Raw genomic sequence first — 15,842 nt, forward strand, 5'->3', positions numbered from 1 at the left:
AAATAGATGCCTGTATTATACTTGCATAGATGTTATATTGTAATCACATTTGCTTAAACTTACATGATGAACAGTGTCAAAAAACTGCACTAAGCTTTCAAGCAGTTATGAACATTGTTTTCTTGTTACTTTGCCAATATATTACCTCTCTGGCTATACACCTCTTGAATTTTTTAAGTACTCCAGCTGTAACTGTTTTAAAGTAAAAGTAACTGTGGTAATTAAGAACCTGTTTGCAGCAACAACCTGTTAAGATTCCATTTTGCTATCCACTCTGGATGGCAGAAGGCATGGTGAGGTGTACTTTTTTTTTTTCATTTTTCTCAGGCTTTCACCAGGTTCAGATGACTTTTGATTCCTTTACACATAGAGAATGAACAGTCACACATAAGGACCTGGCCCAGTATCTTATTTTCAATGCTGCTTTGCTTTTAAATAAAAGTGCCTTCATGATCAAACTAGTGGATATTTTATGTAGATGATGTTTATTATATTAATTGACATGCTATACATAGTTCAAATTTCACATGTTTAGCTACATTATTCAGTTACTGAATCAAACATACAAGAAATTACACATTTTGAGTGTAACTTCTTATCCTGTTTGGAGATAGAGGTTACATGTATTCATTTTTTAACAGTGCATGTTTGTCTGCCAGAAAGTTACTACCACACTGTTCACCTCCAGCTTTAGTATCTGCTAAAGAACAAATGCAGAAGAATTTAAACTTGTGACTGGGAAAACAATTTTGAGTTATAACAAAATCTCCCTTTCAGTTACAGGAAAAAAAAGCAGGAAGTGCATTTATAATATTGATACTACTTTTGTCCACTGATGCAAAGTATGCAATGCATACCTGTTTTGACATGTGAAAAAACAGGTTTTGCCAAAAATAAATGAGATGAAAATAAATTACAAGTTCACAGTATAGGGTTATTTTAAACCCAAAAAATAATTTTACACCAGCATTACATACCATTGACATTGAATTACTCCTGGCAAGGAGTAAACACCAATGAGCAAAACTTTTAAAACTGTCTACATATTAATTCCCATCTATTTCAGCAACTAAGGCACTTCAATAAATAGTAATATCACATCAGAATTCTGGTGATCACCACTTTACTATTTCATACACAACAAAGTAGTCCATCTCCAAAACAGATGGCTAACTTCGTAACAATTCCAGGTTTTCCTATAATATACACAGATACAAACAGCAAATATTTGTGTACTATGCCTTGAGAAAGCAATTCTGAAAAAAAGGCAGTTTTGTTTAGATTAATTGCCCTCTAAAAGATTATGCAGTTCACAAGCATAAAATTCATTCTCCCTGCATCACAAAAGAAAGTCAACTCCAGGAATCACAGAAAAACTTCCAGAAAAGTACAGTGCTGAGCAACTTTATCCTGCATGTGTGATGTCTTAACTTTGCATGATGCACAGAAATTGTGACCTCAAAACTACAGATGAAAAGACCCTGACTAAATACTTCACCAAAAGCACAAGCCAGAACAACCATTTAGGATGTTAGTAAAGAATTAAATATTACATAAAGATGCTTTTTTAGATTTTATGCAAAGAATTTTCTCATGGTACGAGTGCATACTTTAAGACTGACTTGCAGTTACTCCATTCACTCATTTGTATTTTTTATTACTGGCACCTAGATGATGCTGACTTGGATCCATTCTTGCCTAGACTGTGTTACCTCTCTGCTGAACACACTGGCACATTCCTTAGGGATTAAGGGTCTCAGACTGTTTTGTTAGACCTGCCCTAAATGCCTCAAGCTGCTTTCGTAAGTGATCACTATTTCTAGTTTTTGACTTTTGAAACTGTTTTACACCAGAAATTTTGGACAGTGGTAGCAAAAGCAATTTCAGAGAAGACATAATGAAGGAAATTTCCCATGTTTTCTATAAGCATCACCAACTGCAGCATTTGTTACTCCTTATGATATGGATGGTACTTAAAAAGGAAGCACAGGACTTCAAGCCATGTAATTATAGGCAGTCTCTGACTTGTCCTTGGTACTGGAAATACAGTGCCTCCAAACCACTAAACATCTGATGTTATAACACCCAGTTATCAGGCAATGCTGCCATCACACCATGCACGTGTACCATCTATTGAGGCAGAATCAGAATATCATGCCCAGTCTGGAGAGGCAGGGGGAACAGAGGCTGACAGACACACACAGACCCAAAACACCAACTAGATAACAGCTATAAACGAAGCACCAGCTGTCCTGTGAACCTTATTATTTAACTGATGTACTGGCATCCCTTCCCAGTTTCCTATGCTTTGGTGCATCTGTACATACTTGGAAATGCAGACTGTGAAAAAGTAATTTTCTTTTTTTTTGTCTATCAATCAGACACTTCAGATTAACCTAAAGTAGTCATAAACTCTAATCTTGCTTTAAATTAAATACAAATCAGCTGCAGGGCAAACAAAAGACCCATTTTGTAATGCCTTAATTATGACCTCTGCCATTATAAGCTTTATAATACTTTTTATATGTTCACTGGGGGGGGGGGGAAGTTTACCATCTGAAAAACTAATGGTATCTTATCTGCAATCACTCCTAACCTTTTCTGAAAACAGATAATTTTCTTGTTCTAAAACATAATCTCACACTTTACTGGCAAAGCAACCTACTAGACTCTCTTACCTTTCCAACCTTCAAGTTTGAAATCTACTGGGTAATAACAAAAAGCACTTTAAAATCAACAAATCATCTAAAACTGATTAACTGGAGAAGTTAGTTGTATTCACATTTTCAACACAGCTTAGTAGGAAAGACACTAGCTTATAAAAATAGTCCCAATGAAGTTTTCAACATGATGGTCAGGGAAGTTTATTTTGAGAATTCTCATGTCTTTATTTTTCCTGCAACATCTTCTGGCTCCTTGATCTCTTTTAAAGTAGCTGTTAAATAAAGCACAAAATTGTTGGGCTTTAATTCCTTCTAAGTTCAGAGAAGGATTCTGAAGCTAATTCCTACCAGAAAACAAAAATCAGTATGTTTTCAGATTTGAAAACCTGGCCATTACATTTCTTTGCTCAGAAGAATCTGTATATAACAAACCTTGCATTACATTCAAAAAGCTTTTTTCTTGGTACTTAAAACACAGAATAATGTGCAGAAGAATAAAGCTACACTAACCTTTTAAATATTACAGAACAAAAAATTTCATTCTTTTTGGTTTCTTGTACCAAACAGTTGGCATGGAAGTTCTGCAACCACAATGATGACTTCACATAAAGTAATAAAGGTTTGACCACCAGTGAGGTGGGACCATTCAGCAGAAGGGCTGCTGGGACAGCTCTGTCCTTAAAGCTGTAACAGAGGCAATAGACAAGGCCTTGAGTAGCCCATTTGAGCCAAAACTTGCTCAGAGGAGGGAACTGGAATAGAGACTTCCCTACTCCATGAATTTAGGAATTCTGGTTATTGAACAAGCACAGATTAGCACAGATTAGAAGTTTTCACTGCCAGGGTGCAACTTTCTTGTCTCAGTTTGAGGGGACTGAGACTTAATCCTTTAGTACTACAGATACTGTATTGCACAGTTGTAATGTCAATAAAAGTCCTTGCCCACACAGTAGAAGCTTCCTACTAAGCCTTAATTTTGAAGACACAGCTTTTCCAAGCTTTTATTTCTTCCTAAAATTTAAACATGCTGGTAACAAACCGATGAAAACAACAAGTTATAAATGCTGACATAAGCATTTCTTTTATTACGTAAGAAAATAACAGTTGTCAGCTTGGTTGCCAGTGACAGATGTTAGTTAAAACTAATCACAGATTGACCTGGAATGCATCCAGGCAACATTAGCCAGTTAGTATTCATATTACGCAGCATGTGAAGATAAAACAAAACCACTGAAGTCAGAATTCTTGATCTAATTCCAACATTGATTTTCTGCCTCAAGGTACTACAGTGAGAAAAAAGCCTAAGTGATGAACACAGCCCCTGCAATCTCTGTCGCACTGATTTTCTGCCTCAAGGTACTAGTGAGAAAAAAGCCTAAGTGATGAACACAGCCCCTGCAATCTCTGTCAGCTACCCATCCTTTGCTGTGTTGACAAACTACCAGTTCACTCTTTCCAGATGAAGCAGCCAGCATCTTTCTCACCAAGTCCCATATCTGCAGAGCATAATAATTGAGATCATTAACTATACAAGTTTTAAAGATAAGACACACATTTAAATGGCAATTTCCTTTTTATTTTAAAAAAGTTGCAAAGCCAGCTAATGAGAACAGCAGCTCTTCAACAGGAATGCCTGCAAACATATGAAACCGAATAAAACCTGAAAAGGTTACACAAAAGGAAACAAAAAAAAAATCAGTAATTTCAAAATTTTATTAAGCTAACCTCAGTAAGAAGTGTCATTTACTAATGCAGGTAGCACTGAAAATCTTCTATTTGAACCGTTTGTGTGGTCAGCTAACTGTTTGTGCTGGTCAGCCAGCACTTACGTTTTTATTTGATGCAAACACATAAGACTGGAATTAATCTTAAAAAAAAAAACAAAAAAAAACCCAAAGCATTACAACTCCATCCTTTTATACCTTGATGTATGACATTCAATGTCCTACAGGTATTTCAACCAAGAGCTAAACAACTGAACTGGGTATTATTTACAACCGTTGATGGAAACTTTGTTTTGCATCTTCCAGTAATTAAAAGTTAAAGTAACTGTCAATACTGTCAAACCTAGAATGTGTTATTAGAGCATCTTTTCCTCCTTTACAGCAAACTTAACTTAACTTTCCGTGGACCAATGGGCCTATCATTCAGTTCATTAATAGCAGCCATAGCTTCCTCATAGTTTGTCATAGCAACAATGGCATCACCAGAAGGTAATCCTTGTTCATTATACTGCACAGAAACTGACTCTGGTATCACTCTATAACCATAGAAAAAATCCAGAATCTCATTAGGAGTAGCTTTAAAAGGTAAATTTTTCAACAGAATAGGAACAACACGTTCAGAACCGCCACTGAAATTTGGATCTGGCATAAATCTTCCTTCAGGAAAATTTCCCATTTTATTATTCCCAAACTCCATTCTGCCAAAAGGTTCACTGTCACCACCAAAATCCATGAGGGGTGGTGGACCCCTAAAATCCTTAGGAGGGCACATGAACTCCTCAGGGGGATGTCTAAATTCAGAATGATGCCTGAAGTTCCCAGGGGGACCAAAAGAATGCGTGGGTGGCCCTTGTGGTGGCCCAGATGGTGAACCAACTGGACGGGAGAGGTCACCTCTGTCATACGGATGTGAATGACCACGCATTTCATTTGGTGCAGATAATGATGCAGCGACACCAAACTTCTGCATCTGATCTTGAGATATAAGTCTTATTAAGACTTCTGTTCCCAAAAATGTCTGACGGTTTAAATTTTCTGCTTTCATAGCTTGTTCTTCGGATTTAAACTTCACTAGTGCTTCTCCCAGTCCCACTCCTTTTTCATCATAGAGCAAGTAAATATCATCTTCATCAATATCAAATCTTGAGAAGAACTTCTGGACTTCAATTTTTGACACATCAAATGGAAAATTCCTTACATAAACACAATTCTTAGGGCTGGAATGACCTTCCCGGTAACTTTTTTCTGATATGGCCTGTCCAAAATGATCTCTGTCCGGTGATCTTTTCCTCTCACAAGAGTCAATTATTTTCAACATTGACTTTCTTGAAATTGGAAAAATGTACACAGGACGATTGAGAAGAACCTTTCTATGACATTCCAAAGCAGCCTGATATTCTCTCTCACTCCTTAACACCACAAAAGCATCTCTAGTCCTTTTCTGATGCTTATCTGTTAGAATCTTGATCTGTTTGCTGTGTATATCCAGTTCAGGAAAAAAATCTCTCAAATCTCTCTTTTCCACATTAAAAGATAGATTTCTTAAGTGTATGTAATATTCCTGGCCAGGAGATGAGCGAGAATGTGTTCTTTGTCTCCTCGGTGATCTTGAACGAGAATGCTTCCTTGAATGCATGTAGCCTGAACTTCTTGGAGAATGGTCTTCACACAAAAAGTGATCCATTTCATCTGGCATGTCTATCCGCCCACCGCATTCAATCCACCGTTCCTCTGTAGTGGGACTAATTTCTATGAACCTCTGACCCATGTATTGTCTATGGCGTTTAAGTCCTTCTAAGGCATCACCAGGTGTAGCACATTTTACCAAGCAATCACCATTGTTTAAACCATTGCGGTGCTTTATCAGAATCACTCCATCCACGCGTATCCCCGAAAGGAAAGCACGTACTTCAACTTCTGTTGCAGAGTAAGGTATACCACGAAGAAATAAGTAACGATCATCCAGGTTAAACGGGTGGGAATCCTTTCTTAACTGGTAGTTTGACTTAGGCATACCCACATCACCATATCTTGTGCCGTTGGTGTGGAAACCAGCCTCCAGGCGATTAGGTGGCCCATAACTAGGTTTTCTTATTCCTTTTGGAGAAGCTGTAACTAAATGTGGTATATCTCCAACACTTGATGTACTAGAACCATTAGTACCTGTTCTTCTAGAGCCAGACATAGTTTCTCGTCCCCCACGGTCAAATCGCTTCCGGCTCATTTCTATGGTACTCTGCATCTCTGCCTTGCTGCTGAGAAAGAGCTCTATGCGCGAGTCCTTGATAAACCCTCCCGAACAGCTCATGGCACGCCGTGCATCTTCATCTGTTGCAAATATAATAAAAGCCTCCCCAATCTCTCCTCCAATAATATGCACACCTCCATCGGGAATATTCAATCCCAAGAAGAAACGACGAATATCTGGAGGACCCGCAACAACAGGAAGCCCCTGTAAACGGATGACTACAGCCATGCTGAGCTCAACCCACAGCAAAAATCACCTGCAGACAAAAAGGTACACATGATAGCACGTCTTTAGTACTCAGCTATTACAGTATCTTATCACTTAAGAAGCTAGAGCCTTTTTAATGAATGCCCTTGTCTCATCAAGAGAGAAGGTATCAAAAAACCCACAAGTTCACGAGACAAGATTAAAACAATTCACTGAATGTTGATTAGTCAGAACAATTAGCTACTCCACCGGCACTCGTGCACAAATCTATCAATATTCCCTACCCTAAGGGCAACAAATCCACCTAAGTCACTCCTCACCATCCACAATACCTACAGAGCACCTCAAGTCTTTCACGGCATAGTTACTATGTGCCAGAGACCTCTGCCCACTCCTAAGGAACAAAAAAAATCCGGTTTACTTTTGAACAGGACACTAACTGATAAAAGGAGAAAGGAAAAAGAATAACTATGCCACTGGAAAATGAAGTAACTCACAAACAGTGATGACTTTACTGCTCTGACAAGTTGCTCTACCCAGTGATCAGTTCTGTTCAATAATGTATGTTTTCTCAGCATTCAAAAATGTTGCCTCTTTGGTGTAGTCAGAGTATTAACTGCAGTGGCCACAAGCATATCCTAGTTGCCAGCCACAAGTCTGTGAGGAAAAAAGGCTGTGTATGATCTTGTCACAATACTCAGTGAGAAGTGTTAAGCTTTTGACAGCTTACCTGTTTCTGCTTTGGAGACCTGATAAATTCTGTAAAATCAACTTAACTGTGGAAAGAAAATGAAACATAATTAATGTCTGATACCTGTACTTTGCTTTACACACTGTGCTACACTGCTGCAGCCCATCCATAGCAGTGGCTAATACTAAAGCCAAGCATGTTATGAACCCACGCGAAGAACTCCTTCCATGTTCCAAGATGCCATGCACTGCATCTTTCTGTTTCCATTTTAGAAGCAAAAGAAATTCAAAATTTAAGTTGACTTCTGGAAATGATGAAAATACGATGAGATTACTTGGTCAGCGATTGTGCCACACTGAACTGATGCAATGAAACAGACTGACAGTGTATCGAGGGAACAGTTCTCAGCTGAGTTCTTGAAAGGTGCTTAGGTCCATCTCAGGATTACACAATGTCCATTCTTCTGAAATCCACCTGGTTTCAAACTTCACACGAGTAGGCTACTCACCAATCCAGCACACTGCACTTAACATACACAGTGAAGCCCATCATCAAAGAGCAAAAATATCCAACACGAAGAAACCTCAGAAAGTACCTGAATTTACAAAGCCAACTTCAGCATTTTCCCTAAATCCTTACTCTCCTACCTTTCAAACGTAAGAACAAGAAAACCTTGAATACACTGACTTAACACACCCTGATTTTCAACATTTTCTAACATCACACAATATTCTCAGAACAAACACAAGCCTCTGTAGCAAATGACGGCATCCCTTTAAAACAAACACAACAGCCCAATGCTCCAAGCATTTGCAAACACTCCTTCAACAACCCTTGCTCTGTAAAGCACTAGATCCTGATGACGAGTTACCTACCAATAACCATTACTGTCACTCCACTTGAACAAGAGCAAAGCCCAAATTCTGTCACCAACGGAGTCCATGTCACTTCTGCACCAGTACTCCACAAGCACAACACACAGAAAACAACTGCCCATTTAGAAACTTCACTAAAGACCATCTGTTCTCTGTACTTTTGTGGTGAGTCGACCCCAGGCAGCAGCCAGGCACCCACACAGCTGATTGTGCACTCCTCGTCCCCATCAGTGGGAAAAAACAAAGTCAAGAAAACTTGTGGGTCAAGACAAAGACAGTTTCATCACTGAAAGAAAAACACAAAACAAAGGAAATCACTCACCACCTCCCACAGGCTGACTGATGTCCAGCCTTCCAAATAACAACTGCCTTGGGAACCAAGAAAAAGTCCTCCCAAAGAAACCAAAACCATTAAAGTACTTCTTCCTCTACCTCAGTCTTTGTTGCCCAGCATGATGTTACATGTCAGAGAATATCCCTTCCTTTGGTGAGTTTGGGTCAGCTGTCCCAGCCATGTTCCCTCCCAGCTTCTCACCTACTCTGAGCACACTCACTGTAGGAACAGAGTAGGGAAAATTGACAAAGCCTTGATACTGTGCAAGTGCTGTTCGGCCACAGCCAAAACACCGATGTGTTGTCAACATTCTTTTAGCCACAAATCCAAACTCAACTGTATGGGCTGCTGTGAAGAACGTTAACTCCATCCCAGCCAGACCCAGAACACTTTACAACGTGTCTTCTCAACAGATGCAATGACAGTGCCAAAAAGCATGGAGAGTTCAAGGGCAGAATTTTCATACAGCACCTTCATGTCTTGAAAAAGCAAATCCGCTGCCCTGCTACTTCATGATGTATTTAATCTGTAGTACTTCTGGATTCACAACTCCGCTCTTTTATCCCAATTTTTAAACATCATTCACAACAGCTCTCCTCCATAATTCTTCGGTGGTAAACAGCAAGTTCTCCAGGATGCACCAGGGATACAATACACAACCTTCAGTGGTGAAAACCAGACCAGTGGTTCCAGAACATAACAGGGTCTCTAAGAAGTCCATAAACAAATGCAAGTTCAAATAACAGCTCTTACTGTATAGTAAACCATCACACGTGGGTAGAAAGCACAGACAAGCCGTCCAAATTTAAAGTGCATAACCAAAAAGAGTTGACTTGTCATGAAAAGTAAGAGCAATTCATTAACTGAACAAGGACTTCAGAGAGCAAGGATTTGGAGAATAAACAACTTCATGCCACAGCTTAAAAGCACAGAAGTGTACAATTTTATGTTTATATATGAGCAAAACTGGCTAGAAAACAGTACAATACCTATTCTTCCAGTCTCAGGAAATTCCAAACATTAAAGCCATTAAAATAATCCACAGCTTGTAAACGCGGTAGGAAACTAAGTCTGCACTAGACTAGGATTTTTATCATAACACTGAAAGATTAGACAGACTGCAAGCTAGAAAGAACACCCACAGAAACACCCCGTCTACGAAACTGAACCAGTATAGAATAAAAATAAGCCTTAACAGAGGAAGCAGGCTGCTGCGAATAGCAGTTTGCACAGTGCTGAAGGAAAACGAGTGAGCTCTGCAGCTGGGCCCGCTACATGGTCGAATGTAGCACGGAACCGCTTCCCGGAGCACGGGAATGTCGCACGTCGCCCCGCCGGCCCCAGCGCTGCTGCAGACCCGCCGCGGGCAGGGCAGGGCCAGGGGCCGGGGCGAGGGGAGGCCGCCGCTGCTGCGCCCCCACCGAGAAGCCCGTCTGCTTCCCGACACCGGGACAGAGCTGAGGGAAGCACCGGGAGCGGGGAAGTGGGGTGGGAAGCCCAGGGATACGAGAAGGCCGGGGCACACGGAGCGGCCGCGCAGCGGTTCCGCGAGGGTCGGGTAACCGAGAACCGGCCGGCTCCGCGCCGCCCTCGGCCACACGCCGCACCCCGGAGAGGCGTGCCGTGTCCCTCACGCCATCCATCCACGCACCCACCGGACACGCCGCTCGGACGAGCGCCGCAGCTCCCGGCACGGCTCCGCCAAGATGGCGCCGCCTCCACTGCCCCCCCCCAACGCTGAGGGGAAGCTGCGCTGCGCGAGCGCCGACCTGCGCGCGCACCCTCCGGGCGGGGCGACTCCGCCCCCTCCGCTGCAGTGCGCGTGCGCAGACCGCGCGCCCCGTCGGCGCGCGGGTGAAAGCCTCGCCGCAGTCAGTGCGCGTGCGTAGTTCCCGTCTGAGGCGACCTGAGGGAGCTGTGCGGGGACAGATCGGTGTGACTGTGTGCTGCTGGGCTGTGCAGGGACAGAGCGGTGTGACTGTGTGCTGCTGGGCTGTGCGGGGACAGAGCGGTGTGACTGTGTGCTGCTGGGCTGTGCAGGGACAGAGCGGTGTGACTGTGGCTGTGGCTGTGTGCTGATGGGCTGTGCGGGGACAGAGCGGTGTGACTGTGGCTGTGGCTGTGGCTGTGTGCTGATGGGCTGTGCTCAGGCTCGGTGCCGTCGCTGCCGTGCTCTTGCTCAGCCTCAGGCGCCGCTCCCCGCTGCGTGTCCCATAAACCTGGCACGGCTTATGTGAGAAGAAGGAAGGGTTCAAAATTAAGTAAAGGGAAGGGCAAAGAGGAAGTACTTCGGTTGTGCAAGCGAGATATATATATCCTAACGTTTATCCTACCTGCCTTCCCTGACCTTACGTGTTTTCCCCTGTCTTTTAATCCATTGTCCAGTACTTCTCTGCTCCATTTTAGGCAGGAAAAAAACCGCCTGTACTATTATAGTAGATTCACCTAGCAATGTTGCCGGCTTTAGGAGCTCTCTCAACACAGATAGAGTCTTGTTTAGAAAAAAAGACATTGTTTATTCTGTGCGGGGTGCGAGGGTGGAGGTTTCCACAAATCAAGCACACCGGTAAAAAGTTACATCTTTACACGGTTGAATTTACATGAACGTGAGCCTGGAGGCAGGTAATTCGACTTGAAAACATAAACTCAACCTTTTAATAGTTGTTGAGCCAACCACATAAATCCAATGAGAAATAAAACATGCTAATGTAGAAAATCATAATAGGCAATTAGCACGCAGGAGAGGGACAATGAGAAATAACTAAAATCCAGGACAGAGCGTCTTGCAAAGTTTTCGTAACACCTGAGGGAATGAGACAAAAGGCAACAGGCAGAAACATGGACAGAAAATTGCACCTGAGCATGAAGATCTTTACTGTGCAGGTGCCCTGGAACAGGCTGCTCAGAGAGGCTGTGGAGTCTCACTGGAGATATTCAAGAACTCTCTGGTCGCAGTGCTGTGCCATGGGCTCTGGGATGGTGCTGTGTGAGCAGGGAGGTTGCACCAGGTGACCCGCTGTGGTCCTTTCCAGCTGTTGCCGCGCTGCTCGTGGCGCTGTCGGCGGCGCTGCCCCGCGCCCGCGGCTTCTCCCTGCCGCTCCAGCGCCCCGCCGACTGCGGCCCCGACCTCTACTTCGACAGCTCCCGCCTGGCCTGCGCGCCCTGCGGGGCCCACCAGCGGCAGAGCGCCGGCGGTGAGCCATGCGGGAGGCGGGGCTCGGGCGGCTCCGCGCTGAATCCGCGGGAGCTGCGCAGGCGGGGCTCGGGCAAAACAGCCACAGCCTGGCACGGCTCTGGGAGAGCCGCGGCAGGGCCAGCATCCCGCCAAGACCTGAGGGGCCCCAGCACAGCTCTGATGTATCTGAGATACTGCTCAGAGAAATGACGTTCAGCCTTTTCCTGTAACCTTTTTTACCTCAAGCATTATATTGTATCTGCATTTTCACCTGTAAAATTCTACAGGACCCTGAATTTACCTTCTCGAGCACTTCTGTAACTAGAAACTCCTAGTCAGAGCTGAACGTCTGGGATGCCAAGTGCCAGATCCTCAGGCTGTGCCCGTGCTCGTCCAGGTCCCACACGGGAGCTGGCAGCAGATACAGCACAGCCTGACAGACTAAATGGAAAACACAGATCGCAGGCTGCTTTCTCTAGGGCATAAAGAGGCATTAGAGGGTTCATCTTTCATAAAATACACAGTGCAACAAGAGTGGGAGTTCCCTGGTGTGTGTGATTTGAGACTAAGACCCAGGAACATCTCTCTCCGGAGCTGGTACTGCGGTGGGAAGCAGTGAGGTGGAGGGCTCTGTCCACACCTTCTCCACCACCACCATGCTGCCCTAAAGACCAATCCCACAGTTCACTTATTGCAAAAAATACACCATTTGTTTTCAGATCTCCTGATAATGTGGGTGTCTAGATCCATAGCTCCTTTTTAGGCTGAATCTTCCTCTAAATAAAGGGCTTCAAGGAGAGGAAAATTCCAAGGGGAGGTCAAGGGTTTATTTTTTCCTGCAGATCTGACTGGAGCAGTGTAGGCAGGTACTGCTCAGTGCTGTTTGCATCTTGGCTGAATTCCAGTTGTCATTGCCCTTACATTCCTTGGCTAGCTCATCAGCCTGGATTCTGCTTTAGGGTGGCATGCCTAAAAATCTAGATATTGTCACTGTGAGTGTCACAACTCAAACTTTTCATTGATCTAATCAATTGGGCTTTTTCTTCTTTAGAATCAAGTAGAAATGTTTGATCACTTTGACAAACGTTTCTGTACGGCTGGTCTCATTTAAAGTTATAAAACTTACCACAGAATTTGGCATTATTTTTGCCTGCACAGGTCAGTAAGCTTAAATGATAAAAACAGTTTATTAGTAGATATAATCAGTTTCAGTTTGTGGTATGTCTTTAAAAGTAGAGAGAGAAATTCATGACACTGAGACAGGAACAGTTTCTAAAGAAATAGTTGTTGAGCGCTAGCAGGTGGGCATTATCCTATGCCATGAAAATAGTGTTTAATTTCATACAAAGTGTTAAAAGTATGTTGTGTTCACTCACTGAAAACCATTCAATATAAACCTTGATCCCCATGCACAGTTTTAAAAGCCTTGAGTTTAAAACAGCTTTTCATACAACAGTTATATTTTGAAAAACCTTTTAATAGGAACACATTTTGGTTTTAGGACTGACTTCAGATTGAAAAAATAAGACCTGTATACAAACATATAATGCTGGTGTTGTAGAGAGGAAAGGCTGTGGCAAGATTTAGATGGAGAGATTATATCTATTACAGACCAACTGGTAAAATTTGGTTTCATTAAAAACCCCACAAAATACATGCTCTGGGTCCCTGTTCCACCCTGGTGGATCAGTCAGCCTTGTAACATTCTCCTAAGACATCTGTGTGCAAACTGTAACATGGGCATTTTTTAAAAAGCATGAATTTCATTCACATCTCACTCAAGTGTTTTATGTTTTGTGTCTATCTAATAATCCATTTTGATCTCTTGAGAACAATAGTAATTGTTCCTAGTATTCTGTTACAATCAGTCAGTTCTATGTAGATTAAAAGTGCATTTGGTTTTTTTTCTTCAGGTAGTTCCTGTGAATGTGAGCCAGGATACAGGATGGTTTCTAGTAATGATGGGTTCTCTGTTACGTGTGAAAAATGCCCAGAAAATATGGTAAGTATTTAATGTTTCATGTTTGCCATAATAATAGAATACTAATCATAACCATTATGGGTTTTTCAATTTTAAATTTTATCCTGACTGCAAGTTAGTTTTCATTAATTTAATTTTTTTTGTAATAGTCTTTGATTAGGAATTTCTAAGACCAAGTTTATATGCAGTATTTTCTTCCAATTTAGAGTTGTCTATTTCTATGATTTTGCTTTTTCATTACAAATTTGACCCCACAGACAAAATAAGATTTTTTTAAGTGTTTAAGTTCCTTCCACTCCTTATCTTCTCTGCTTTGTCCTTGTCCAGAAAGCACAACTCTGTACAACGCTGAAGATGCTTTTCAGGTCACAGATATCTTAACTGATTATTTATGTAAATACTATTATTGTAATATTTAGACTGTATCTTCAAAATCCACAATATTTCATCTTCTTGCTTCAAAATGAGCTGGTCCTACTACGTTACTTTATTTATAATTATAGTTTGATCAGTTCTTCTGACCTTCCTTGACAAATTAAGTTACAATTTTGTGTCAGAATCTCAGCATTGATCCAGAGACACCAGGCTAAACCAGATTTTTCCCACTGTAGCAAGCAAAAAATGTATTTTTCCATCCAATCAACTTTTGATTGTGAAGCCTTCCTGAATACTTCTTTCTCTTCAATAGCTATAGAAAAACTCTCAGGAGAGCAGCTTACTTGCCTGAGTTAGGTGTTCAGTGGCTAATGGGCTTAGTGGGTAATTTCCCTTTTCTTTCCATCTTTTTGCCATGTTAGACAGAGACTTTGGCACATACCCTTTCATGTTGTGATCTTTTGCTGGTTTTTCCTCTTTCCTGCAATGGTGGCATTGGCCTTTGATCTACTGCCAAGTCTTTTGCAAAGGTAAAATGATCATAGTGGACAAGGCAGTAACATCAGTAGCACTTGAGGATGAGAGTTCATCCTTCAACTTCCTCAGTGGTTTTTATCTGTAATGCATTTACTTCATAGTGTAAAATAGTGTAGATGTGAACTGTCTGGGTAGGTACAAAATTCCAAACAATTATAAAAGCTGCTTCACTTAGAACTCTTCCATTTCCATTACTTCTGTGTATTTATATGCATTTTCAATATTCAATTTATATGCAAAATGTCTGTCTATGCATTATTATGTTTATTCAATGTACCTCTTTTTAAACATTATACTTTTCATTTTTCCTGAAGGATATAAGCTGACAGGTTTGGAAGAGCTTAACTTTTTTGTGTGTCTGCTAGAAATTACCTTTGCCAGATTTTTTAGCCTTTTTTATCTTTACAAGCTTAATGAATGTTATCAATGTTTTATCTGAACATATTTTCTAGTAACTAAAGGCTGGATAAGGCATTCTTCACAGATACTGGGTGATCTCTATACTTTTGAAAATTATAATAATTTTATATTTTATTTTAGAGTGGAGTTACTCAAGATGGATGGAATTGTATTACTTGCCCCAAAGGCCTGACTTCAAAAGGAAATTGCAAATGCCCCAGTAATGAAATACTAGGTAAAAAACCTATGCCAATTATGAGATGATAACACTTGGTTTAGGTATTTGAGTTTACTAAGATATGCTCTTCTGTTCAGTAAGAAAGAAAATGTTGCATGTTTTCTTATCTAATGTAAAAATTCAACATTGATCTTGATCTTAATTGTCGTGAAAGACAACGGATAAATCTGTACCATTGCTCATTGCAATAAAAACTATTATGCAAACGTTCTATAAATGAATACTGGTGTATCATTTCCTTCAAGCTCTTTGGCAATGGATGGAGTAACTAAAGTTGCAATAAAAACAATGTCAATATAGACTATAAAAACATTACAATGTTTTGAAGTATAAAGAGCAGTAAAGGAATTATACCTGCATGAGTAGGTGGAAGAGAACAGGCTGAGCAAATCAAG

The 15,842-nt window shown here is 41.4% G+C and overlaps 3 protein-coding genes across 9 annotated transcripts in view; 2 read left to right on the forward strand and 1 right to left on the reverse strand.

Annotated features, from left to right (window-relative positions):
- CIBAR1 (CBY1 interacting BAR domain containing 1) overlaps nucleotides 1-4,547 on the forward strand; it is a 25,201-nt gene extending 20,654 nt beyond the window's left edge. For 3 of the 4 annotated variants that reach the window (XM_039706025.1, XM_039706028.1, XM_039706027.1), the window contains one exon: nucleotides 328-3,989. In XM_039706025.1, the coding sequence (XP_039561959.1) occupies nucleotides 328-348 (21 nt within the window). In that variant the 3' untranslated portion in view covers nucleotides 349-3,989. Of the gene's footprint in view, nucleotides 1-327; nucleotides 3,990-4,019 lie in introns of those variants that run through there. The other variant, XR_005627164.1, reaches the window with a different exon arrangement.
- RBM12B (RNA binding motif protein 12B) lies at nucleotides 4,359-10,513 on the reverse strand. Of its 4 annotated transcripts, none has more exons than XM_039706021.1 (3): nucleotides 10,398-10,513; nucleotides 7,573-7,618; nucleotides 4,359-6,891 (listed from the first exon to the last, which is right to left on the reverse strand). In XM_039706021.1, the coding sequence occupies exon 3, from the start codon at nucleotides 6,861-6,863 to the stop codon at nucleotides 4,764-4,766; it is 2,100 nt and encodes a 699-aa protein (XP_039561955.1). In that variant the 5' UTR covers nucleotides 6,864-6,891; nucleotides 7,573-7,618; nucleotides 10,398-10,513; the 3' UTR covers nucleotides 4,359-4,763. The 4 variants fall into 4 exon arrangements, with proteins under 4 accessions (XP_039561955.1, XP_039561957.1, XP_039561958.1 ...); XM_039706023.1 differs by having other exon boundaries at nucleotides 10,394-10,473; XM_039706024.1 differs by lacking the exon at nucleotides 7,573-7,618 and having other exon boundaries at nucleotides 10,398-10,472.
- A 1,272-nt stretch (nucleotides 10,514-11,785) lies between these two features.
- The window catches only part of TMEM67 (transmembrane protein 67), a 32,690-nt gene continuing 28,633 nt past the window's right edge, over nucleotides 11,786-15,842 (forward strand). Inside the window, exons 1-3 of the mRNA XM_039706296.1 lie at nucleotides 11,786-11,936; nucleotides 13,831-13,919; nucleotides 15,351-15,444. Of these exons, the coding sequence (XP_039562230.1) occupies nucleotides 13,863-13,919; nucleotides 15,351-15,444 (151 nt within the window). The 5' untranslated portion in view covers nucleotides 11,786-11,936; nucleotides 13,831-13,862. The remainder of the gene's footprint in view (nucleotides 11,937-13,830; nucleotides 13,920-15,350; nucleotides 15,445-15,842) is intronic.

Source organism: Passer montanus, unplaced genomic scaffold (assembly GCF_014805655.1).
Source record: "Passer montanus isolate IOZ18808 unplaced genomic scaffold, ASM1480565v1 scaffold19, whole genome shotgun sequence".
In the NCBI taxonomy this organism is placed as follows: domain Eukaryota; kingdom Metazoa; phylum Chordata; class Aves; order Passeriformes; family Passeridae; genus Passer; species Passer montanus.

Coding starts and splice junctions, on each gene's coding strand:
- RBM12B (XM_039706021.1), bottom strand. CDS start 6,863: ATGGCTGTAGTCATCCGTTTACAGGGGCTTCCTGTTGTTGCGGGTCCT.